The sequence below is a fragment of the Engystomops pustulosus genome, chromosome 5, assembly GCF_040894005.1.
Source record: "Engystomops pustulosus chromosome 5, aEngPut4.maternal, whole genome shotgun sequence".
Lineage (NCBI taxonomy): Eukaryota > Metazoa > Chordata > Amphibia > Anura > Leptodactylidae > Engystomops > Engystomops pustulosus.
The window spans coordinates 209472713-209498356 of NC_092415.1; the positions used below are offsets into that span (position 1 = coordinate 209472713).

At 54.7% G+C, this 25644-nt stretch overlaps 1 protein-coding gene across 1 annotated transcript in view; it reads left to right on the forward strand.

Annotated features, from left to right (window-relative positions):
• Positions 1-25644, forward strand: part of KIF9 (kinesin family member 9) — a 100956-nt gene that overhangs the window by 14689 nt on the left and 60623 nt on the right. Inside the window, exons 9-18 of the mRNA XM_072154805.1 lie at positions 1141-1205; positions 1323-1400; positions 3828-3896; positions 5037-5141; positions 6587-6642; positions 6873-6963; positions 8379-8524; positions 11906-12109; positions 13998-14206; positions 23674-23853. Of these exons, the coding sequence (XP_072010906.1) occupies positions 1141-1205; positions 1323-1400; positions 3828-3896; positions 5037-5141; positions 6587-6642; positions 6873-6963; positions 8379-8524; positions 11906-12109; positions 13998-14206; positions 23674-23853 (1203 nt within the window). The remainder of the gene's footprint in view (positions 1-1140; positions 1206-1322; positions 1401-3827; positions 3897-5036; positions 5142-6586; positions 6643-6872; positions 6964-8378; positions 8525-11905; positions 12110-13997; positions 14207-23673; positions 23854-25644) is intronic.

The window sequence follows — 25644 nt, forward strand, 5'->3', positions numbered from 1 at the left end:
AGGGAGGAAACAGGGAGAGAGGAGGCGCAGGGAGGAAACGGGCAGAGAGGAGGCACAGGGAGGTAACAGTCAGGGAGGAGGAGCAGTGAGGAAACAGTCAGGGAGGAGGAGCAGTGAGGTAACAGTCAGGGAGGAGGAGCAGTGAGGTAACAGTCAGGGAGGAGGAGCAGTGAGGTAACAGTCAGGGAGGAGGCACAGGGAGGTAACAGTCAGGGAGGAGGAGCAGTGAGGTAACAGTCAGGGAGGAGGAGCAGTGAGGTAACAGTCAGGGAGGAGGAGCAGTGAGGTAACAGTCAGGGAGGAGGAGCAGTGAGGTAACAGTCAGGGAGGAGGAGCAGTGAGGTAACAGTCAGGGAGGAGGAGCAGTGAGGTAACAGTCAGGGAGGAGGCACAGGGAGGTAGCAGTCAGGGAGGAGGGAGAGTGAGGTAGCAGTCAGGGAGGAGGAGCAGTGAGGTAGCAGTCAGGGAGGAGGGGCAGTGAGGTAACAGTCAGGGAGGAGGAGCAGTGAGGTAACAGTCAGGGAGGAGGGGCAGTGAGGTAACAGTCAGGGAGGAGGGGCAGTGAGGTAACAGTCAGGGAGGAGGGGCAGTGAGGTAACAGTCAGGGAGGAGGGGCAGTGAGGTAACAGTCAGGGAGGAGGGGCAGTGAGGTAACAGTCAGGGAGGAGGGGCAGTGAGGTAACAGTCAGGGAAGAGGGGCAGTGAGGTAACAGTCAGGGAAGAGGGGCAGTGAGGTAACAGTCAGGGAGGAGGAGCAGTTAGGTAACAGTCAGGGAGGAGGCGCAGTGAGGTAGCCGTCAGGGAAGAGGCGCAGTGAGGTAGCCGTCAGGGAGGAGGGGCAGTGAGGTAACAGTCAGGGAGGAGGGGCAGTGAGGTAACAGTCAGGGAGGAGGAGCAGTGAGGTAACAGTCAGGGAGGAGGAGCAGTGAGGTAGCAGTCAGGGAGGAGGCACAGGGAGGTAACAGTCAGGGAGGAGGAGCAGTGAGGTAGCAGTCAGGGAGGAGGAGCAGTGAGGTAACAGTCAGGGAGGAGGGGCAGTGAGGTAACAGTCAGGGAGGAGGCGCAGGGTCCGGTCCTGGATGAATAATATATTGCGCTCGGGATCCTCTTTATTTGCTGATTCTTTGTCTTGGTTCTTAGGAGGAAACTGTATCACGGTTCTGGTGGCCAATATCTATGGTGAAGCGGCTCAGGTCGATGAGACGGTTAGTGGATGATGGGGGTTATTGTCCCGGTGTATAGTATATGCCCCGGCTGTGGAGCGCCCCCTGCTGCAGGAGGAATGACCCGTCTTCATCACTTCTGTCTCTTCTTCTTCTCAGCTCTCGACGCTGCGATTTGCCAGCAGAATGAAATGTGTCCCGGCCGAGGCGTCAGTCACCGAGCGCAGAGACCCCGAGGTGAGGCTGTAACCCTGCCAGAGGGGCCCGACACATCCCCTGCCAGAGGGGCCCGACACATCCCCTGCCAGAGGGGCCCGACACATCCCCTGCCAGAGGGGCCCGACACATCCCCTGCCAGAGGGGCCCGACACATCCCCTGCCAGAGGGGCCCGACACATCCCCTGCCAGAGGGGCCCGACACATCCCCTGCCAGAGGGGCCCGACACATCCCCTGCCAGAGGGGCCCGACACATCCCCTGCCAGAGGGGCCCGACACATCCCCTGCCAGAGGGGCCCGACACATCCCCTGCCAGAGGGGCCCGACACATCCCCTGCCAGAGGGGCCCGACACATCCCCTGCCAGAGGGGCCCGACACATCCCCTGCCAGAGGGGCCCGACACATCCCCTGCCAGAGGGGCCCGACACATCCCCTGCCAGAGGGGCCCGACACATCCCCTGCCAGAGGGGCCCGACACATCCCCTGCCAGAGGGGCCCGACACATCCCCTGCCAGAGGGGCCCGACACATCCCCTGCCAGAGGGGCCCGACACATCCCCTGCCAGAGGGGCCCGACACATCCCCTGCCAGAGGGGCCCGACACATCCCCTGCCAGAGGGGCCCGACACATCCCCTGCCAGAGGGGCCCGACACATCCCCTGCCAGAGGGGCCCGACACATCCCCTGCCAGAGGGGCCCGACACATCCCCTGCCAGAGGGGCCCGACACATCCCCTGCCAGAGGGGCCCGACACATCCCCTGCCAGAGGGGCCCGACACATCCCCTGCCAGAGGGGCCCGACACATCCCCTGCCAGAGGGGCCCGACACATCCCCTGCCAGAGGGGCCCGACACATCCCCTGCCAGAGGGGCCCGACACATCCCCTGCCAGAGGGGCCCGACACATCCCCTGCCAGAGGGGCCCGACACATCCCCTGCCAGAGGGGCCCGACACATCCCCTGCCAGAGGGGCCCGACACATCCCCTGCCAGAGGGGCCCGACACATCCCCTGCCAGAGGGGCCCGACACATCCCCTGCCAGAGGGGCCCGACACATCCCCTGCCAGAGGGGCCCGACACATCCCCTGCCAGAGGGGCCCGACACATCCCCTGCCAGAGGGGCCCGACACATCCCCTGCCAGAGGGGCCCGACACATCCCCTGCCAGAGGGGCCCGACACATCCCCTGCCAGAGGGGCCCGACACATCCCCTGCCAGAGGGGCCCGACACATCCCCTGCCAGAGGGGCCCGACACATCCCCTGCCAGAGGGGCCCGACACATCCCCTGCCAGAGGGGCCCGACACATCCCCTGCCAGAGGGGCCCGACACATCCCCTGCCAGAGGGGCCCGACACATCCCCTGCCAGAGGGGCCCGACACATCCCCTGCCAGAGGGGCCCGACACATCCCCTGCCAGAGGGGCCCGACACATCCCCTGCCAGAGGGGCCCGACACATCCCCTGCCAGAGGGGCCCGACACATCCCCTGCCAGAGGGGCCCGACACATCCCCTGCCAGAGGGGCCCGACACATCCCCTGCCAGAGGGGCCCGACACATCCCCTGCCAGAGGGGCCCGACACATCCCCTGCCAGAGGGGCCCGACACATCCCCTGCCAGAGGGGCCCGACACATCCCCTGCCAGAGGGGCCCGACACATCCCCTGCCAGAGGGGCCCGACACATCCCCTGCCAGAGGGGCCCGACACATCCCCTGCCAGAGGGGCCCGACACATCCCCTGCCAGAGGGGCCCGACACATCCCCTGCCAGAGGGGCCCGACACATCCCCTGCCAGAGGGGCCCGACACATCCCCTGCCAGAGGGGCCCGACACATCCCCTGCCAGAGGGGCCCGACACATCCCCTGCCAGAGGGGTCCAGCAGATCCACTGCCAGAGGGGTCCGCCACATCCCCTGCCAGAGGGGTCCGACCACATCCCCTGCCAGAGGGGTCCGACCACCTCCCCTGCCAGAGGGGTCCGACCACCTCCCCTGCTAGAGGGGTCCGCCACCTCCCCTGCTAGAGGGGTCCGCCACATCCCCTGCTAGAGGGGTCCGCCACATCCCCTGCTAGAGGGGTCCGCCACATCCCCTGCTAGAGGGGTCCGCCACCTCCCCTGCTAGAGGGGTCCGCCACATCCCCTGCTAGAGGGGTCCGCCACATCCCCTGCTAGAGGGGTCCGCCACATCCCCTGCTAGAGGGGTCCGCCACATCCCCTGCCAGAGGGGTCCGCCACATCCCCTGCCAGAGGGGTCCGCCACATCCCCTGCCAGAGGGGTCCGCCACATCCCCTGCTAGAGGGGTCCGACAGATCCCCTGCATGATGTATAGATGTATAGGGGGGTCCGCCATATACCCTGTTGCACCCTGTGATATATATGGTGCGGTGTGTAAGGGGGTTCGGGTGCTGCAGGATTTGGGGTGTTCTCTGATTGTCTTTTCCTTTCCCAGCGAGTTTGTAAGAACCTGCAGCAAGAGATCGAGCACCTGCGCCGGGAGCTCACCCTCCACGACACCCTGGTAAGTACATGAACATCTCCCACAATGCACTGCAGCAGAGGGCGCTAGGTGTATAATCCACAAGCTACAGAGCTGCTAGCAAATCAGTGGAATAGTGAGTGCAGCTCCGGGTGTCACTGGAGAATTGTGACCGCAGCTCTGGGTGTTACTGGAGAATTGTGACCGCAGCTCTGGGTGTCACAGGAGAATTGTGACCGCAGCTCTGGGTGTCACTGGAGAATTGTGACCGCAGCTCTGGGTGTCACTGGAGAATTGTGACCGCAGCTCTGGGTGTCACAGGAGAATTGTGACCGCAGCTCTGGGTGTCACTGGAGAATTGTGACCGCAGCTCTGGGTGTCACAGGAGAATTGTGACCGCAGCTCTGGGTGTCGCTGGAGAATTGTGACCGCAGCTCTGGGTGTCGCTGGAGAATTGTGACCGCAGCTCTGGGTGTCGCTGGAGAATTGTGACCGCAGCTCTGGGTGTCGCTGGAGAATTGTGACCGCAGCTCTGGGTGTCGCTGGAGAATTGTGACCGCAGCTCTGGGTGTCGCTGGAGAATTGTGACCGCAGCTCTGGGTGTCACTGGAGAATTGTGACTGCAGCTCTGGGTGTCACTGGAGAATTGTGACCGCAGCTCTGGGTGTCACTGGAGAATTGTGACTGCAGCTCTGGGTGTCGCTGGAGAATTGTGACTTCAGCTCTGGGTGTCAGTGGGGAATTGTGACTGCAGCTCTGGGTGTCACTGGAGAATTGTGACTGCAGCTCTGGGTGTCGCTGGAGAATTGTGACTGCAGCTCTGGGTGTCGCTGGAGAATTGTGACTGCAGCTCTGGGTGTCAGTGGGGAATTGTGACTGCAGCTCTGGGTGTCAGTGGGGAATTGTGACTGCAGCTCTGGGTGTCACTGGAGAATTGTGACTGCAGCTCTGGGTGTCGCTGGAGAATTGTGACTGCAGCTCTGGGTGTCGCTGGAGAATTGTGACTGCAGCTCTGGGTGTCACTGGAGAATTGTGACCGCAGCTCTGGTAGGACTCTGTGGATTCTTTATACTGTTATTGATTCTGGATTGTTAGATATTTAGTCTCCTGTGACCCGGGTGTCACCGGGTGCTGTGTCACATCTCAGCTATTAATGGGGGGCTCTGTTATTTATATTTTCAGGCCAAGCGCCCCCCCAGCAGTTACGAGCCGTTCACTGACAGCCAGATCACTGAGATCCACTCCCAGGTGCGGCGATACCTGGACGGCTCGCTGGACGAGATAGAGGTGAGTATCCCGAGGAGCCCGACCCTCTCACCTCCAGGGGGGACACACTGGAGTATCCTGAGGAGCCTGACCTTCTCACCTCCAGGGGGGACACACTGGAGTATCCTGAGGAGCCTGACCTTCTCACCTCCAGGGGGGACACACTGGAGTATCCTGAGGAGCCTGACCTTCTCACCTCCAGGGGGGACACACTGCAGTATCCTGAGGAGCCTGACCCTCTCACCTCCAGGGGGGACACACTGGAGTATCCTGAGGAGCCTGACCCTCTCACCTCCTGAGGGACACTCACTGGAGTATCCTGAGGAGCCTGACCCTCTCACCTCCAGGGGGGGGGACACTGGAGTATCCTGAGGAGCCTGACCCTCTCACCTCTGGGGGGGACACACTGGAGTATCCTGAGGAGCCTGACCTTCTCACCTCCAGGGGGGGGGGCACTGGAGTATCCTGAGGAGCCTGACCTTCTCACCTCCAGGGGGGACACACTGGAGTATCCTGAGGAGCCTGACCTTCTCACCTCCAGGCGGGACACACTGGAGTATCCTGAGGAGCCCGACCCTCTCACCTCCTGAGGGACACACTGGAGTATCCTGAGGAGCCTGACCTTCTCACCTCCTGGGGGGGACACACTGGAGTATCCTGAGGAGCCTGACCCTCTCACCTCCTGGGGGGACACTGCAGTATCCTGAGGAGCCTGACCCTCTCAGCTGCAGGGGGACACACACTGAAGTATCCTGAGGAGCCTGACCCTCTCACCTCTGGGGGGACACACTGGAGTATCCTGAGGAGCCTGACCCTCTCACCTCTGGGGGACACACTGGAGTATCCTGAGGAGCCTGACCCTCTCACCTCCTGGGGGGACACACACTGGAGTATCCTGAGGAGCCTGACCCGCTCACCTCCTGGGAGGACACACACTGGAGTATCCTGAGGAGCCTGACCCTCTCACCTCTGGGGGGACACACTGGAGTATCCTGAGGAGCCTGACCCTCTCACCTCCTGGGGGGACACACACTGGAGTATCCTGAGGAGCCTGACCCTCTCACCTCCTGGGAGGACACACACTGGCGTATCCTGAGGAGCCTGACCCTCTCACCTCTGGGGGGGGACACTGGAGTATCCTGAGGAGCCTGACCCTCTCACCTCCTGGGGGGACACACTGGAGTATCCTGAGGAGCCCGACCCTCTCACCTCCTGGGGGGACACTGGAGTATCCTGAGGAGCCTGACCCTCTCACCTCCTGGGAGGACACACACTGGAGTATCCTGAGCCTTGAGCAGTGAGTGCACACCTAATCTTATAGCACCTTGAAATCCATCAGCCTGGTCCCTGAGGTCAGTGTCCACCCTCTTGTAATCCTACAGCAGGAGCTTGTCCCCTCTGACACACTGTAACAGAAGCTCCGCTCTCACACTCTTCATTTTCACTTGTTTCTATTCCTCTTCCAGATTATAAACCTGAGACAGATCCAGGAAATCTTCTCCCAGTTCCGGATCATATTGAGGTAAGTGTCCTGCTGCTCTCCAAGCTCCTCCTCCTCCAGATACTAGCCCCTCCCCCTGTAGATCTATATCTGTAATACACTATAATATACAGATGCCATTATACTCCATTTAACCCCTTGGTGACTGCATTGCATTCATCTGGAGCCTGGTGTTATGTGTAGGGTTGGGTTAGGGGGGCACATGGTCTGGTTCTGGGGGTCTCTGAGGTGATTCCGTCCTTTTGTCTCAGTCTCCAGGAGAAGGAGGTGGAAGCACGACTGAGGGAGAAATACACACTAATAGATAAGAACGAGAATACAGCGATCACCGACACCCAGAAGGTAAGTGACCGTCCACAACATGACACCAGGGGGGCAACCGGACCTGACAACATGACATCGGGGGGGGGGGGGCAACCGGGCCTGACAACATGACACGGGGGGGGGGGGCAACCGGATCTGACAACATGACACCGGGGGGGGCAACCGGACCTGACAACATGACACGGGGGGGGCAACTGGACCTGACAACATGACACGGGGGGGGGGCGCAACTGGACCTGACAACATGACACGGGGGGGGGGCGCAACTGGACCTGACAACATGACACGGGGGGGGGGGGGCGCAACTGGACCTGACAACATGACACCGGGGGGGGGGTGGGGGGGGGGAGGGCAACCGGACCTGACAACATGACACCGGGGGGCAACCGGACCTGACAACATGACACCGGGGGGCAACCGGACCTGACAACATGACACCGGGGGGCAACCGGACCTGACAACATGACACCGGGGGGCAACCGGGCCTGACAACATGACACCGGGGGGGAACCAGACCTGACAGCATGACACCGGGGGTGTACCGGACCTGACAGCATGACACCGAGGGGGAACCCGGCCTGACAACATGACACCGAGGGGGAACCCGGCCTGACAGCATGACACCGAGGGGGAACCCGGCCTGACAGCATGACACCGAGGGGGAACCCGGCCTGACAGCATGACACCGAGGGGGAACCCGGCCTGACAACATGACACCGAGGGGGAACCGGGCCTGACAACGTGACACCGAGGGGGAACCGGGCCTGACAACGTGACACCGAGGGGGAACCGAACCCGACAACATGACACCGGGGGGAGCAACCGGACCCGACAACATGACACCGAGGGGGAACCGGACGTGACAACATGACAAAGAGGGTGAACCGGACCTGACAACATGACAAAGAGGGTGAACCGGACCTGGCAACATGACAAAGAGGGTGAACCGGACCTGGCAACATGACAAAGAGGGTGAACCGGACCTGACAACATGACAAAGAGGGTGAACCGGACCTGGCAACATGACAAAGAGGGTGAACCGGACCTGACAACATGACAAAGAGGGTGAACCGGACCTGGCAACATGACAAAGAGGGTGAACCGGACCTGACAACATGACACCGGGGGGTGAACCGGACGTGACAACATGACACCGGGGGGCAACCGGACCTGACAGCACTATACAGAGCCTTTCCAAGGGGGTCTGACAATTAGTCCATATGATGATGTAAGTAATGTGAGACTGGTCGCCATGGACACACTGGTTACAATGTATTCCAAGCATCTGGACTATAAGGAAGCAGAAGGGATGCACCAGGAGGACATAGTGATAACCCCCATCATTGTAGCTTGCCTGCAGTATGATGCTGTGTCTTCAGTCTGTGGGGGACCGGGGGGGATTTTATGACCTCACATACCTGTGTTGTCCCCAGGCCGGGGTGCCGGATGCAGAGGGGCAGATGGTCGGGGAGGTGGACCGGAGCAGTTTCAGCATCGGAGTGGCTCTACATTCTTCCAAGTCTATCCGATCCCTGTCCGCCAAAAAATCCAAAGGCCGGAAGTCAAAGGATCCGTCCAGGTGAGAGAAAGTAATGGGACCAGGGGAAAGAAAGCCTGAGCTGCTAACAGTGATCACAGGCTGCACTGCTGTCTATGGGAGGAGATACACTAACAGTGATCACAGGCTGCACTGCTGTCTATGGGAGGAGATACACTAACAGCGATCACAGGCTGCACTGCTGTCTATAGGAGGAGATATACTAACAGTGATCACAGGCTGCACTGCTGTCTATAGGAGGAGATATACTAACAGTGATCACAGGCTGCACTGCTGTCTATGGGTGGAGATACACTAACAGTGATCACAGGCTGCACTGCTGACTATGGGAGGAGATACACTAACAGTGATCACAGGCTGCACTGCTGTCTATGGGAGGAGATACACTAACAGTGATCACAGGCTGCACTGCTGACTATGGGAGGAGATACACTAACAGTGATCACAGGCTGCACTGCTGTCTATGGGAGGAGATACACTGACAGTGATCACAGGCTGCACTGCTGTCTATGGGTGGAGATACACTAACAGTGATCACAGGCTGCACTGCTGACTATGGGAGGAGATACACTAACAGTGATCACAGGCTGCACTGCTGTCTATGGGAGGAGATACACTAACAGTGATCACAGGCTGCACTGCTGTCTATGGGAGGAGATACACTAACAGTGATCACAGGCTGCACTGCTGTCTATGGGAGGAGATACACTGACAGTGATCACAGGCTGCACTGCTGTCTATGGGAGGAGATACACTGACAGTGATCACAGGCTGCACTGCTGACTATGGGAGGAGATACACTAACAGTGATCACAGGCTGCACTGCTGTCTATGGGAGGCAGATATACTAACAGTGATCACAGGCTGCACTGCTGTCTATGGGAGGCAGATATACTAACAGTGATCACAGGCTGCACTGCTGTCTATGGGGGGAGATACACTAACAGTGATCACAGGCTGCACTGCTGTCTATGGGAGGAGATACACTAAGAGTGATCACAGGCTGCACTGCTGTCTATGGGAGGAGATACACTAACAGTGATCACAGGCTGCACTGCTGTCTATGGGAGGAGATACACTAACAGTGATCACAGGCTGCACTGCTGTCTATGGGAGGAGATACACTAACAGTGATCACAGGCTGCACTGCTGTCTATGGGGGGAGATACAGTAACAGTGATCACAGGCTGCACTGCTCTCTATGGGAGGAGATACACTAACAGTGATCACAGGCTGCACTGCTGTCTATGGGAGGAGATACACTAACAGTGATCACAGGCTGCACTGCTGTCTATGGGAGGAGATACACTAACAGTGATCACAGGCTGCACTGCTGTCTATGGGAGGAGATACACTAACAGTGATCACAGGCTGCACTGCTGTCTATGGGAGGAGATACACTAAGAGTGATCACAGGCTGCACTGCTGTCTATGGGAGGAGATACACTAACAGTGATCACAGGCTGCACTGCTGTCTATGGGAGGAGATATACTAACAGTGATCACAGGCTGCACTGCTGTCTATGGGAGGAGATACACTAACAGTGATCACAGGCTGCACTGCTGTCTATGGGAGGAGATACACTAACAGTGATCACAGGCTGCACTGCTGTCTATGGGAGGAGATACACTAACAGTGATCACAGGCTGCACTGCTGTCTATGGGAGGAGATACACTAACAGTGATCACAGGCTGCACTGCTGTCTATGGGAGGAGATACACTAACAGTGATCACAGGCTGCACTGCTGTCTATGGGAGGAGATATACTAACAGTGATCACAGGCTGCACTGCTGTCTATGGGAGGAGATACACTAACAGTGATCACAGGCTGCACTGCTGTCTATGGGGGGAGATACACTAACAGTGATCACAGGCTGCACTGCTGTCTATGGGAGGAGATACACTAACAGTGATCACAGGCTGCACTGCTGTCTATGGGAGGAGATACACTAACAGTGATCACAGGCTGCACTGCTGTCTATGGGAGGAGATACACTAAGAGTGATCACAGGCTGCACTGCTGTCTATGGGAGGAGATACACTAACAGTGATCACAGGCTGCACTGCTGTCTATGGGAGGAGATATACTAACAGTGATCACAGGCTGCACTGCTGTCTATGGGAGGAGATACACTAACAGTGATCACAGGCTGCACTGCTGTCTATGGGAGGAGATACACTAACAGTGATCACAGGCTGCACTGCTGTCTATGGGAGGAGATACACTAACAGTGATCACAGGCTGCACTGCTGTCTATGGGAGGAGATACACTAACAGCGATCACAGGCTGCACTGCTGTCTATGGGAGGAGATACACTAACAGTGATCACAGGCTGCACTGCTGTCTATGGGAGGAGATACACTAACAGTGATCACAGGCTGCACTGCTGTCTATGGGAGGAGATACACTAACAGTGATCACAGGCTGCACTGCTGTCTATGGGAGGAGGATACACTAACAGTGATCACAGGCTGCACTGCTGTCTATGGGAGGAGATACACTAACAGTGATCACAGGCTGCACTGCTGTCTATGGGAGGAGATACACTAACAGTGATCACAGGCTGCACTGCTGTCTATGGGAGGAGATACACTAACAGTGATCACAGGCTGCACTGCTGTCTATGGGAGGAGATACACTAACAGTGATCACAGGCTGCACTGCTCTCTATGGGAGGAGATATACTAACAGTGATCACAGGCTGCACTGCTCTCTATGGGAGGAGATACACTAACAGTGATCACAGGCTGCACTGCTGTCTATGGGGGGAGATACACTAACAGTGATCACAGGCTGCACTGCTGTCTATGGGAGGAGATACACTAACAGTGATCACAGGCTGCACTGCTGTCTATGGGAGGAGATACACTAACAGTGATCACAGGCTGCACTGCTGTCTATGGGAGGAGATACACTAACAGTGATCACAGGCTGCACTGCTGTCTATGGGAGGAGATACACTAACAGTGATCACAGGCTGCACTGCTGTCTATGGGAGGAGATACACTAACAGTGATCACAGGCTGCACTGCTGACTATGGGAGGAGATACACTAACAGTGATCACAGGCTGCACTGCTGTCTATGGGAGGAGATACACTAACAGTGATCACAGGCTGCACTGCTGTCTATGGGAGGAGATATACTAACAGTGATCACAGGCTGCACTGCTGTCTATGGGAGGAGATACACTAACAGTGATCACAGGCTGCACTGCTGTCTATGGGAGGCAGATATACTAACAGTGATCACAGGCTGCAATGTTGTTTATGAGAGGATTTTGTGCAAAAACTTATTTTAATTAAAACAATATGACAGTACATCACGACCCCTACATACAATGCGGTGTATACAGTATTTAGTGCGCGGACACTCAGATTCTGTTGTGATACTTTCAGTCCCACTGGTCGCAGAGAAGGAGCCGCGAGTCCCGGCCTCGGGAAGGATCTTGAAGCCCTTTCACCTTCAAAAACCATGATGTCCACCATGTCCTTCCGGGAGCTCGATGTGAAGGAATCTGTCATTAAGGAGCAGCAGGAAAACACAGCGATGGACACCCAGCGGTCAGAGCCGGCAGAGAAGGAGCAGACCAGCCGCCCCGGGTGAGAGGCTGAGTGTGCGCAAAGTGTGAGAGAGGGCGAGTGTGAGTGAGGCCGTTCATGAAGAATGGGCGCAAGATTTAGGATTCTGAATCCTGCATCTGGAACCCCCTTCACACTACACAGGACACTGCACATAGTACACCCCCCCTGCACATAGTACACCCCCCCTGCACATAGCACACCCCCCCTGCACATAGTACACCCCCCCTGCACATAGCACACCCCCCCTGCACATAGTACACCCCCCCTGCACATAGTACACCCCCCCTGCACATAGTACACCCCCCCTGCACATAGTACACCCCCCCTGCACATAGTACACAGGACACTGCACATAGTACACCCCCCCTGCACATAGTACACCCCCCTGCACATAGTACACAGGACACTGCACATAGTACACCCCCCCTGCACATAGTACACAGGACACTGCACATAGTACACCCCCCCCTGCACATAGTACACCCCCCCTGCACATAGCACACCCCCCCTGCACATAGTACACAGGACACTGCACATAGTACACCCCCCCTGCACATAGTACACCCCCCCTGCACATAGTACACCCCCCCTGCACATAGTACACCCCCCCTGCACATAGCACACCCCCCCTGCACATAGTACACAGGACACTGCACATAGTACACCCCCCCCTGCACATAGCACACCCCCCCTGCACATAGCACACCCCCCTGCACATAGCACACCCCCCCTGCACATAGCACACCCCCCCTGCACATAGTACACCCCCCCTGCACATAGTACACAGGACACTGCACATAGTACACCCCCCCTGCACATAGTACACCCCCCCTGCACATAGCACACCCCCCCTGCACATAGTACACAGGACACTGCACATAGTACACCCCCCCCCCTGCACATAGTACACCCCCCCTGCACATAGTACACAGGACACTGCACATAGTACACAGGACACTGCACATAGTACACAGGACACTGCACATAGCACACCCCCCCTGCACATAGTACACCCCCCCTGCACATAGTACACCCCCCCTGCACATAGTACACCCCCCCTGCACATAGTACACCCCCCCTGCACATAGTACACAGGACACTGCACATAGTACACAGGACACTGCACATAGTACACAGGACACTGCACATAGTACACCCCCCCCTGCACATAGTACACCCCCCTGCACATAGCACACCCCCCCTGCACATAGTACACCCCCCCTGCACATAGCACACCCCCCCTGCACATAGTACACAGGACACTGCACATAGTACACCCCCCCCCTGCACATAGCACACCCCCCCTGCACATAGCACACCCCCCCTGCACATAGTACACAGGACACTGCACATAGTACACAGGACACTGCACATAGTACACAGGACACTGCACATAGTACACAGGACACTGCACATAGTACACAGGACACTGCACATAGTACACAGGACACTGCACATAGCACACCCCCCCTGCACATAGTACACCCCCCCTGCACATAGTACACCCCCCCTGCACATAGTACACACCCCCTGCACATAGTACACACCCCCTGCACATAGTACACACCCCCTGCACATAGTACACACCCCCTGCACATAGTACACACCCCCTGCACATAGTACACACCCCCTGCACATAGTACACACCCCCTGCACATAGTACACACCCCCTGCACATAGTACACACCCCCTGCACATAGTACACACCCCCTGCACATAGTACACACCCCCTGCACATAGTACACACCCCCTGCACATAGTACACACCCCCTGCACATAGTACACACCCCCTGCACATAGTACACACCCCCTGCACATAGTACACACCCCCATCACATAGTACACACTGCTCTGCTTTTAGTAAATGTGCCCTACTGTGTCTATCCTCACACATGTCCCCTTTTAGGACCCCTCCCCCAAAAGCTTCTGCATTTGAAGAATTTAAAGCAGAAAGAGGCAGCGAACTGAATCGCATCTTCAAGGAGAATAAAACCACCCTGACCGAGCAGAGGAGGAAGCTGAGGGAGGTGACACAGAGGATAAACCTCATCAAGAAGGAGATCGACACCAACAGCCAGAACCTGAACATCGCAAAACTGGAGAGGGAGAGGCAAGGTAAGACTGACCCTGAGTTACATCCTGTATTATACCCCAGAGCTGCACTCACTATTCTGCTGCTGGTGCAGTCACTGTGTACATACATGACATTACTTATCCTGTACTGATCCTGAGTTACATCCTGTATTATACCCCAGAGCTGCACTCACTATTCTGCTGCTGGTGCAGTCACTGTGTACATACATGACATTACTTATCCTGTACTGATCCTGAGTTACATCCTGTATTATACCCCAGAGCTGCACTCACTATTCTGCTGCTGGTGCAGTCACTGTGTACATACATGACATTACTTACCCTGTACTGATCCTGAGTTACATCCTGTATTATACTCCAGAGCTGCACTCACTATTCTGCTGCTGGTGCAGTCACTGTGTACATACATGACATTACTTATCCTGTACTGATCCTGAGTTACATCCTGTATTATACTCCAGAGCTGCACTCACTATTCTGCTGGTGCAGTCACTGTGTACATACATGACATTACTTATCCTGTACTGATCCTGAGTTACATCCTGTATTATACCCCAGAGCTGCACTCACTATTCTGCTGCTGGTGCAGTCACTGTACATACATGACATTACTTATCCTGTACTGACCCTGAGTTACATCCTGTATTATACCCCAGAGCTGCACTCACTATTCTGCTGCTGGTGCAGTCACTGTGTACATACATGACATTACTTATCCTGTACTGATCCTGAGTTACATCCTGTATTATACCCCAGAGCTGCACTCACTATTCTGCTGCTGGTGCAGTCACTGTGTACATACATGACATTACTTATCCTGTACTGATCCTGAGTTACATCCTGTATTATACCCCAGAGCTGCACTCACTATTCTGCTGCTGGTGCAGTCACTGTGTACATACATGACATTACTTATCCTGTACTGATCCTGAGTTACATCCTGTATTATACCCCAGAGCTGCACTCACTATTCTGATGCTGGTGCAGTCACTGTGTACATACATGACATTACTTATCCTGTACTGATCCTGAGTTACATCCTGTATTATACCCCAGAGCTGCACTCACTATTCTGCTGCTGGTGCAGTCACTGTGTACATACATGACATTACTTATCCTGTACTGATCCTGAGTTACATCCTGTATTATACCCCAGAGCTGCACTCACTATTCTGCTGCTGGTGCAGTCACTGTGTACATACATGACATTACTTATTCTGTACTGATCCTGAGTTACATCCTGTAAATCTTTTATTTTATATAAAAGTGAAAAACATAACAATAATAAACATAAATAAAGCCATAACTTCTGGCAAAAGAAATACAAAAGAACAAATATAAACGAAAATAAACTTACAAAACCTCCTGGCCCAGCCACACACACACCACACACTCAGCATGAAAACAAACAAAACCTTCACCCAGTCCCACCACCTAAATTTTTTTTTTTTTTTTTTTATATCAAAATACACAGCAAAATACACATAAATAAATAAACAATAAACACAGAAATAACAATGAATATAACGGAAGTAACATTAATAACATTAAATAACATAAAATAACCTAAAATATAGCTAACTAAATCCCACGCCCATCACCCTCCCCCCCAGACACTGGTCTAACGTCCAAAGTTCGCGTTATATAGTCCAGACCAGTGCCCAGGATCGTACAGTCCAAGTCCAGTCCACCCCCCTCCCAACCTAACACCCTAACACCAACACCCCAAAACCAACCAACCTATATACACAAGAACTATAACTACATATAACTATATCACACTGTACATAAGATACAAACACATTAAACATATCAACATATATCAAAACCACATAAAGCCCAGGTTCGGCGCCTGCAAGCCCCTACATCACTATAACCTCAGATACAAAACAAAAATCTACAGTGTCAGCTTCAGCCCAACACCAGGAGCGGAGATGACAGACTAAGGGACACTAAAGGAGAAGCCCCTCCAAAGGAGAGAGGCCCTCCCCGTGCCCAGCCCCTCATACTCCAGAGAGCGCACCTTCACCAGGAGGGGAGAGGACAGACTAAGGGACACTAAGGAGAGAGGCCCTCCCCGTGCCCAGCCTCTCATACTCCAGAGAGCGCACCTTCACCAGGTCACCCAGAATGTTCCTAACCACCTCATCCACCGGGAGGATTTTACGCTGCGTCGAAACTAAGCACCGTGCGTTCCACGTGTGGTACCTGACCACTAGACTGACTAGGAATAACGTGCAGCGGTCCCGGCCACCCAGGCCTCTGAATGCTCCATAGGCCCACTCCGCATAGGAGAGACCGGCCAACCCGGGCCAATGGATGGAAGCGCCCACCCGGTTGTACACCTCTGTGTTAAAGGGGCACTGAAGCAGGAAGTGGTCCATGCTCTCCAGCAGGCCACCGCACTCCTCCCGGGGACAACCCCTTTCCTCAGAGCTCCTACACTTCAGATTGTCCCTCACACACAGCTTTCCATGGAAGCAGCGCCAAGTCACGTCCCAAAACTTCAAGGGGATCCTGATGGAATTCAATAAACTCAAACCCACCCCAAGATCCCGACTTGGGCAATCCCTGAGGGCCAGAGGCTTCTGGAAACGGGCAAACAGAACCCTTTTGTCAAGGATTTTCCTCGACATGGTCCTGATCTCCCACATTCCCAGACCCCACCGGCGAATCACCTTCAGAACCGGGGTAGCGTAAGCCGGAAGATGCCCATGCGGTGTACGGAGATCCTTCACTCGCCCTCCTGTCTCCCATTCCTGGAAGAAAGGCCGAAACCATCCCCTGCAGGAGTATACCCACGGAGGAGCCCTCTCTTTCCAGAGGTTTGCTACATTGATTTTAAGAAAGGTATTCACTAGGAACACCACAGGGTTGACCATACACAACCCTCCTTGTCTCCTCGTGCGGTAAGTAACCTCCCTCTTGATTAGGTTCAGCCTATTCCCCCATAACAGCTGGAAGAACAGACTGTAGACCCGAGTCCAGAGGGGTTCTGGCAACATGCACACACTGCCCAGGTAAATCAGCAATGGGAGCAGGTAAGTTTTGATCAGATTAACCCTTTCTCTGAGGGTCAAAGACCAACCCTTCCACTGGTCCACCCTCTGAGCGGCGATCTTAAGCCTGCCGTCCCAGTTTTGCATGGGGTAATCCCCCTGGCCAAATTCGATGCCGAGAACTTTGGCAGAGTCTTGGGGCCCTGGAAGAGTGTCCGGGAGATCAAAGCCTGGATCCCCCTCTCCCAGCCAGAGACTCTCACACTTATCCCGGTTGATCTTGGACCCAGAAGCCTCTGAGTAGCGGTCAACCTCTGACATCACCCATTGCGCCTCCCCTCTCGAGGACACAAAAACGGTGACATCATCAGCGTACGCTACCACCCTTAGAGTGGCTTCCGGTGCCGCCTGGTCCATCCCGACTCCCACCAACGGCCCACGATCAACCCTCCTAAGGAATGGGTCAATCGCGAACACGTATAAAAGTGGGCTCAGAGGACAACCCTGGCGAACACCAGACCCGACCTCAAAAGGGCGGCCAATCCAACCGTTCACAAGCGGGAAACTCTCTGCCCCTGCGTACAAAACTTTCAGCCAATTGACAAACCCACCCGGCAGGCCATACCTCAGAAGGACAGACCAGAGGTACTCGTGGTTAACCCGATCAAACGCTTTTGCCTGATCCAAGGACAGCAAGTACCCCTTCCAGTTACCAGCCCTGCCCTGCTCCACTGCCTCCCGGACACAAAGCACAGCACTAAATGTACTGCGGCCTGGAACAGAGCAGTGCTGGGTCCCCGAAAGGAGCCGGGGCGCAAACTGCACCAGCCGATTAAACAGCACCTTTGCCAAAACCTTTCTGTCCGTATTGAGAAGCGCTATGGGACGCCAGTTCTCAACACGAGATCGGTCCTTACCCTTTGACAGGATGATCAGGGCAGACCTCCTCATTGACTTCGGCAGAGCGCCCGAGGAAAGACACTCATTGAATACCTCAGTCAAGAGGGGAACCAAGGCGTCCTTAAAGGTCTTATAAAACTCAGATGTTAAGCCATCCGGACCTGGCGATTTCTTGAGGGCGAGCCCTTCAATCGCCCGGCTGACTTCCTCTTCCCTGATCAGCTCTGTCAAAACATCAAGAGAGGGGTCTACTCCTGGCTCAGGGACAGTTTCAGCCAGGAAAGCCGACATCACATCCCGATCTAGATCCTTCCTGCCCAAGAGGTGCGAGTAGAAGGATCTGACGACCTCCAGAATCCCTGATCTGGACCTTTTCAGGGATCCCGTACTGTCAACCAGTCCTGTGACAACTTTACCATTCACTGACATCTTGCAGTTTCTGTAAGGGTCGGGCGAGCGGTATTTCCCGTAATCCCTCCCAAAAACCAAAGATGCGTGTCTATCGTACTGACACCTCTTCAGCAAGGACTTCACTCTGGAGATGTCCTCACGACTACCTCCAGTCGAGACGAGATGCTCGAGTTTCCTCCTCAGGCCCTGATACAGGCGGTACCTGTCCAGGCTCCTGAGGCTCGAGAGCTGGCGGAAGAATCTCGCCACCCTTTTCTTGAGCATCTCCCACCACTCTGACTTACTGCTACAAAGGCCCAGCAATGGTACCTGGCTCTGAAGAAAGTCCTCAAAGGATTGTCTGATCTCCGCTTCTTCCAGGAGAGACGAATTGAGCTTCCAGTAGCCTCTTCCCATCCGGGGGGTCTCTGTAACATTCAGAGAAAACAAAATTAAACAGTGGTCGGAGAACTCCACCTCAACAACGGACACTGCTGAAGAGATGGCTTCCTCCTTTAAATAAAACCTGTCTATTCTAGACCTGCAGCTACCCCTATAATAGGTGAACCCCGTGTGGCCTGGGGTGTGCCGGATGTGGACATCCACCGGGCGAGCCTCACTAGCTATGCTATTAAGAGCGACGCTATCATAAGTCAGCTTGTCTCTGGAACCTCCCCTATCCTGGGACCTCGTGACAGCATTGAAGTCCCCTCCAAAGACCACCTGCCGACTTGTAAAAAGGTAGGGCTTGATCCTCATAAAGAGACACTTCCTGTCCCACTTGGACTGGGGACCATAGATGTTAATTAGGCGAAGTTCTTGTCCCTTCATGAGGACATCCATGATCAGGCACCTCCCCATTTCTAACTCAATAACTCGTCGGCATTCTACCGGTGCGGTAAAAAGGACCGCCACTCCGCTATACGGCTCGGCCGCAAGAGACCAATAGGAAGGCCCGTGTCTCCATTCCCTCTTAGCTTTAAACACGGCCGCCAAATCTGGCAGCCTGGTCTCCTGCAAAAATAAAATGTCGGCTTCAACACGGCCGAGAAAATCAAAGGCCGCAAATCTAGCCGCATCAGACTTAATGCTGGCGACATTAATGGACGCCAGCGTCAACGGAGTGGGTGCCGCCATCATGAGTGATTGAGTTAGACGGCTTTTTTCTTACTACCTCCCTTCCCTCTACTGTCCTCTGAGGATGATCCCTTTTCCCTTTTCCCTTCAGAATTGGGGCAACTTCTTTTTAACGAAATTGAGGTGTCCATGTTATTACTGGCCCCCAAGGACCCACCCGGACCACCCTCTCCTTCGTCCTTGTCTCCTGGCTCTGAGTCAGTCTCCCACTCTGAGGACCCAGCATCCCCAGAGGATAGAGACTCGGCGCCCCCTGCAGGCTGCTCCGCCGCCACCTCCAGAACCCCACCCTCAGCCTCTCCTTCCGAGGAGGCGATCTCATCGAGGGTGAGGAACTGGTTGGAAAGCTCAACCAGAGGGGAGGAAGTTTTCCCTTCCTTAGGTACCTTAGATAGGCCGCGCTTTTTCTTTTTCTGCTTGCGCTTATTTTCTAGCCAAATCCTGTTATCCTCATCCATACTCTCATATTGGGAGGACGTGGAGGACATGGCACCTTTCTCGCGCTCCATCCTCCTGACCTCCTCATGCAACTCATCATCCCTCAGGGCCTCAGTAGCAAGACCAGCCTCTGAGGAAGGACCAAGGGTCACCCCAGCAACCTGAGGCTTCCCCAGTTCTCTCCCTTTTTGTCTGGCTTCAAGCCGCCTTAACTGAGAAGGCGACTTCTTCTTGCTTTTCTTCACAGGCCCCTCAGCTCCTCCACCTCTGCTGGTACCTTCCCCAGCAGAAGCAACCTCCTGGCTCTCCTCCACTGGGGTCACAACCGCATTGGCAAAGGAGCGAGGACAACGGCTGAAAGGGTGACCGAGCTCACCACACAGGTTACACCTAATGTCCTTACAGGATGCAGCGAGATGACCTAGCCCACCACACAAAGCGCACTTCTGCACTTGGCAGCTGGCGCTAAAGTGGGTGGGGTCACCGCACCTGTGACAGACCTTCGGCTGCCCCTGGTAGAAAATCAGGATTCTGTCCCGCCCAAGAAAGGCTGAAGAGGGAATGTGGGCGACTGTGCCGCCTGAACACTTCAACTTCATCATGAAGGTCCAGGCCCCAGACCAAATGCCAAATTCATCGCGGTTTTTCTGAGGCACCTGTACAACCTCACCATAACGACTGAGCCAAGTCATGATGTCCATGCAAGAAAGTGACTCGTTACGGGTCAAAACGGTCACCTTCTTGACTGTGTTTTGGCGAGACACTGCTTGCACAGCAAAGTCTCGCCATGCGGGCTCGTTCTTTGCCAGCTCATAATTCGACCAGAAGAGCTCTAAGCCCTCCGGCCGGACAAAGCTGACATCAAACTCCGGAGTACCATAAGGATGTATCAGGGCAAAGATGTCACTAGCCCTGAAGTTCATCTTCAGGAGGAGCTCCACCACCCTTGACCTGGGTGGGCATGCGTCACTGCCCCTCCAGCGAAGACGAACCACATTCCTACGGGCAGCTCCGGGCCCAGTTGTGGGTAAAGACCATACAGTCTCTCCCCCCCTTTTCTCTTGGAAGGCTGCCAGGCCATGCCTGTCTGTCCAGAAGGACAGATCAACCTCTCTCCCCTCTACAGTGATTGACTTTTCCCCTCTCCTGAGAGCCTCCAGAAGACGCCTTTGCAAAACGCTGTTCCCAGAGCCAGGAGACAAGGAGTTAACCCCACTTGCCCCAGCGGTGACACTCGCATAGCTCCTTATGGGAGCGGCCACCACTGGGGGTGCAGATGGTCCAGCACTCACACCAGGATCCCCCTCAGCGCCATTCACCACCCCCACATTCACCACACTATATACATTACTGCCTCGCTTCCTTGCATCACTGCCTCGCTTCCTTGCATCACTCACACCAGCTGGGCCAGGAGGACCTGGGGTTGCCTCGGCGTCACTGGGCACTGGGGGTAGAGCTACCTCCATAGCTGATACAGCCTGAGAAGAGGCAGCTCCAACCCCGATCTTACTTGTGCCCTCTGCCTCATTGGCATTAACCCCTTGTTGTCCAGCAGTTTTTCTAAGGTTTGAGCATTGCTGCTCACTAGATGCAAGAGGCCTCCTGTCTTTATTTACTCCGGACAGTCTCTTATGGTCATCTCCAGGGTCAGATGCACCAATACAAAATAACACTGTTCCTGCACCCTTTCCCACAGGCTGCACAAGACGCTTGGGAGGCGCCGCACCACAAGTCCCAGCAGCCCCATCACACTGCCGCTGCTCACCGGAGCTAGAGGCAGCCACAGCGCTAGGGGCCACAGGAGCCACCGCCATTGCCCCTGGCACCGGGCCACCCCCCCCTCCCACTGGGGGGCAGCGCACAGTACCAGGACCTGCTGGATCGCCCTCACTGTCCGGCCTTTCGGCCGATGCCTTCCCTGCACCATCCTTGCTACTGCAAACAAGGCTGGTGCTCTGCGCCATGATGGAACGTGGCTTTGCACTCTCCCCGCACCTTGGCACCGAGTCCACTGCAGGATTCGTGCTGGGCTGGGTAACGGGGCCTACACGACAGGCTGGCACTGCTGCCCGCCCGGAGGGAACAGGGAGGGGACGAAACACCAGATTCACCTCCTGAGACGCCTTGGTATTCCTGGCTCTCTTCTTTCTCTTTGGGTCGTCATCTGGCATATCATCGCCGAAGGAGAAGTTCTGGAGGTGAACTGGGGACTCAAGCTGACGGATCTGAGCCATTAGCGCCCCCCCCTGGCCGCTGTCATCACTTTCCTCCTCCAGGTTGGCAGAGCCGCAGCCTGATGGTAATGGCGCTTGCTCCGCAGGCAGCCTGTCGTGCGAGGCCTGCTGGTGTTGGTGCAGGCCACCAGACGGACACGGCAGGTCTTCCTCATCCTCCTCATCATCGCCATCATCCGCCTGGATCTCAAGCCCCTTCAGCTTTCTCAGCTGCTCTTGTTGCATTTTTTCAAATCTGGTGTCATTCTCAAGCTTTTCCCGGAACGGACCGCTGTTTTCACGGATAAGCCGACGCTTCTCCTCCAGAGCGGTGACCTCGGCTTTAAGCCTGTTGATGGTGGTAAGAAGGTCAGACTTTTTCTTCTTAGTGGCCACCCCCGCTAGGGCCAAGGTCTCCCTTATCTCCTCCTGGAGCCTCCTCAGCATTTTTCCAGCTTCCTCGTACTCACGGAGGTGCTCAGCAATCCGGGAGCCATAGATGGAAGCAGACTCCCGGGCCTTCAGGTCACCCCATGCTTTTTGCACACCTCCGTGAGCACCCAGCTTTTCAGCTGAACCACCCAGCTTTCCTGCACAGTCACTCAGCTTTCCAGGAGGAGCACTCAGGCTGATGTTACTTGCCTTGATCTTCTGTGAACCGGAGACCTTGCGGCTTCCCTGGGTCTTGGGGGTGGCAGCCGAGGTCACATCGCTGCGTCCTTGGCTCCGGGCAGATCTTCTCACCCCTTCTGCTTTGGCCGGTAACTTGTTTCTCCTGCCCCCCGCCGGCCTGGTCCGGGAGGCAGAAGCCTGGGATTTTCCTGGCTCACTCATCCCAGTAACCCACTCCCTCCCTGGGGAGGAGAGAGCAGGCCTGGGTGGATGGAGATTGCTCCAGGTGGTGCAGGAGCTCAGCAGCACACAACCACACCCTCCAACAGCTCACAGCAGAATGAGTCAGCACGAACTATTCTGCTGCTGGTGCAGTCACTGTGTACATACATGACATTACTTATCCTGTACTGATCCTGAGTTACATCATGTATTATACCCCAGAGCTGCACTCACTATTCTGCTGCTGGTGCAGTCACTGTGTACATACATGGTATTACTTATCCTGTACTGATCCTGAGTTACATCCTGTATTATACTCCAGAGCTGCACTCACTATTCTGCTGCTGGTGCAGTCACTGTGTACATACATGGTATTACTTATCCTGTACTGATCCTGAGTTACATCCTGTATTATACTCCAGAGCTGCACTCACTATTCTGCTGCTGGTGCAGTCACTGTGTACATACATGACATTACTTATCCTGTACTGATCCTGAGTTACATCGTGTATTATACCCCAGAGCTGCACTCACTATTCTGCGGATGTGGTGACTGTGTAACATATTGTATCCCCAGGTGAATACATCAGTGCTGAGGGACAGGTCATCATTGATGAGCAGGAGTTCATCTTGATCTGTAGACTGAAGGACTTGAAGAAGCAGTACCGGGTGGACTATGATGAGCTGCAGGACCTTAAGGCTGAGGTGCAGTACTGCCAGAAGCTGGTGGATCAGTGCCGGCAGCGGCTGCTCACAGGTGCGCTAACCCTACCCCTAGCCCCTGATAAGACATTTAGTGTACTGCAAGGGGTTAACAATAGTAGGCTTATTTATAGTGAATTCCAGACTACATAGAAAATGCTTTAAAATGGAAGACAATTGTGCAGCAGCTGTACCCCGGCTGTGTCGTGTGGTATGTCATTATCTAGTCCTAGACAACAGTGTATCCTCCTCTCATAGATAACAGTGCAGGCTGTGATACATGACAGTGTATCCTCCTCTCATAGATAACAGTGCAGGCTGTGATACATGTATCCTCCTCTCATAGATAACAGTGCAGGCTGTGATACATGACAGGGTATCCTCCTCTCATAGATAACAGTGCAGGCTGTGATACATGACAGTGTATCCTCCTCTCATAGATAACAGTGCAGGCTGTGATACATGACAGTGCATCCTCCTCTCATAGATAACAGTGCAGGCTGTGATACATGACAGTGTATCCTCCTCTCATAGATAACAGTGCAGGCTGTGATACATGACAGTGTATCCTCCTCTCATAGATAACAGCGCAGGCTGTGATACATGACAGTGTATCCTCCTCTCATAGATAACAGCGCAGGCTGTGATACATGTATCCTCCTCTCATAGATAACAGTGCAGGCTGTGATACATGACAGTGTATCCTCCTCTCATAGATAACAGCGCAGGCTGTGATACATGTATCCTCCTCTCATAGATAACAGTGCAGGCTGTGATACATGACAGTGTATCCTCCTCTCATAGATAACAGCGCAGGCTGTGATACATGTATCCTCCTCTCATAGATAACAGCGCAGGCTGTGATACATGACAGTGTATCCTCCTCTCATAGATAACAGTGCAGGCTGTGATACATGACAGTGTATCCTCCTCTCATAGATAACAGTGCAGGCTGTGATACATGTATCCTCCTCTCATAGATAACAGTGCAGGCTGTGATACATGTATCCTCCTCTCATAGATAACAGCGCAGGCTGTGATACATGTATCCTCCTCTCATAGATAACAGTGCAGGCTGTGATACATGACAGGGTATCCTCCTCTCATAGATAACAGCGCAGGCTGTGATACATGACAGTGTATCCTCCTCTCATAGATAACAGCGCAGGCTGTGATACATGACAGTGTATCCTCCTCTCATAGATAACAGTGCAGGCTGTGATACATGTATCCTCCTCTCATAGATAACAGCGCAGGCTGTGATACATGACAGTGTATCCTCCTCTCATAGATAACAGCGCAGGCTGTGATACATGACAGTGTATCCTCCTCTCATAGATAACAGTGCAGGCTGTGATACATGTATCCTCCTCTCATAGATAACAGCGCAGGCTGTGGTACATGACAGTGTATCCTCCTCTCATAGATAACAGTGCAGGCTGTGATACATGTATCCTCCTCTCATAGATAACAGTGCAGGCTGTGATACATGACAGTGTATCCTCCTCTCATAGATAACAGTGCAGGCTGTGATACATGACAGTGTATCCTCCTCTCATAGATAACAGTGCAGGCTGTGGTACATGTATCCTCCTCTCATAGATAACAGTGCAGGCTGTGATACATGACAGTGTATCCTCCTCTCATAGATAACAGTGCAGGCTGTGATACATGACAGTGTATCCTCCTCTCATAGATAACAGTGCAGGCTGTGGTACATGACAGTGTATCCTCCTCTCATAGATAACAGTGCAGGCTGTGATACATGACAGTGTATCCTCCTCTCATAGATAACAGTGCAGGCTGTGATACATGACAGTGTATCCTCCTCTCATAGATAACAGTG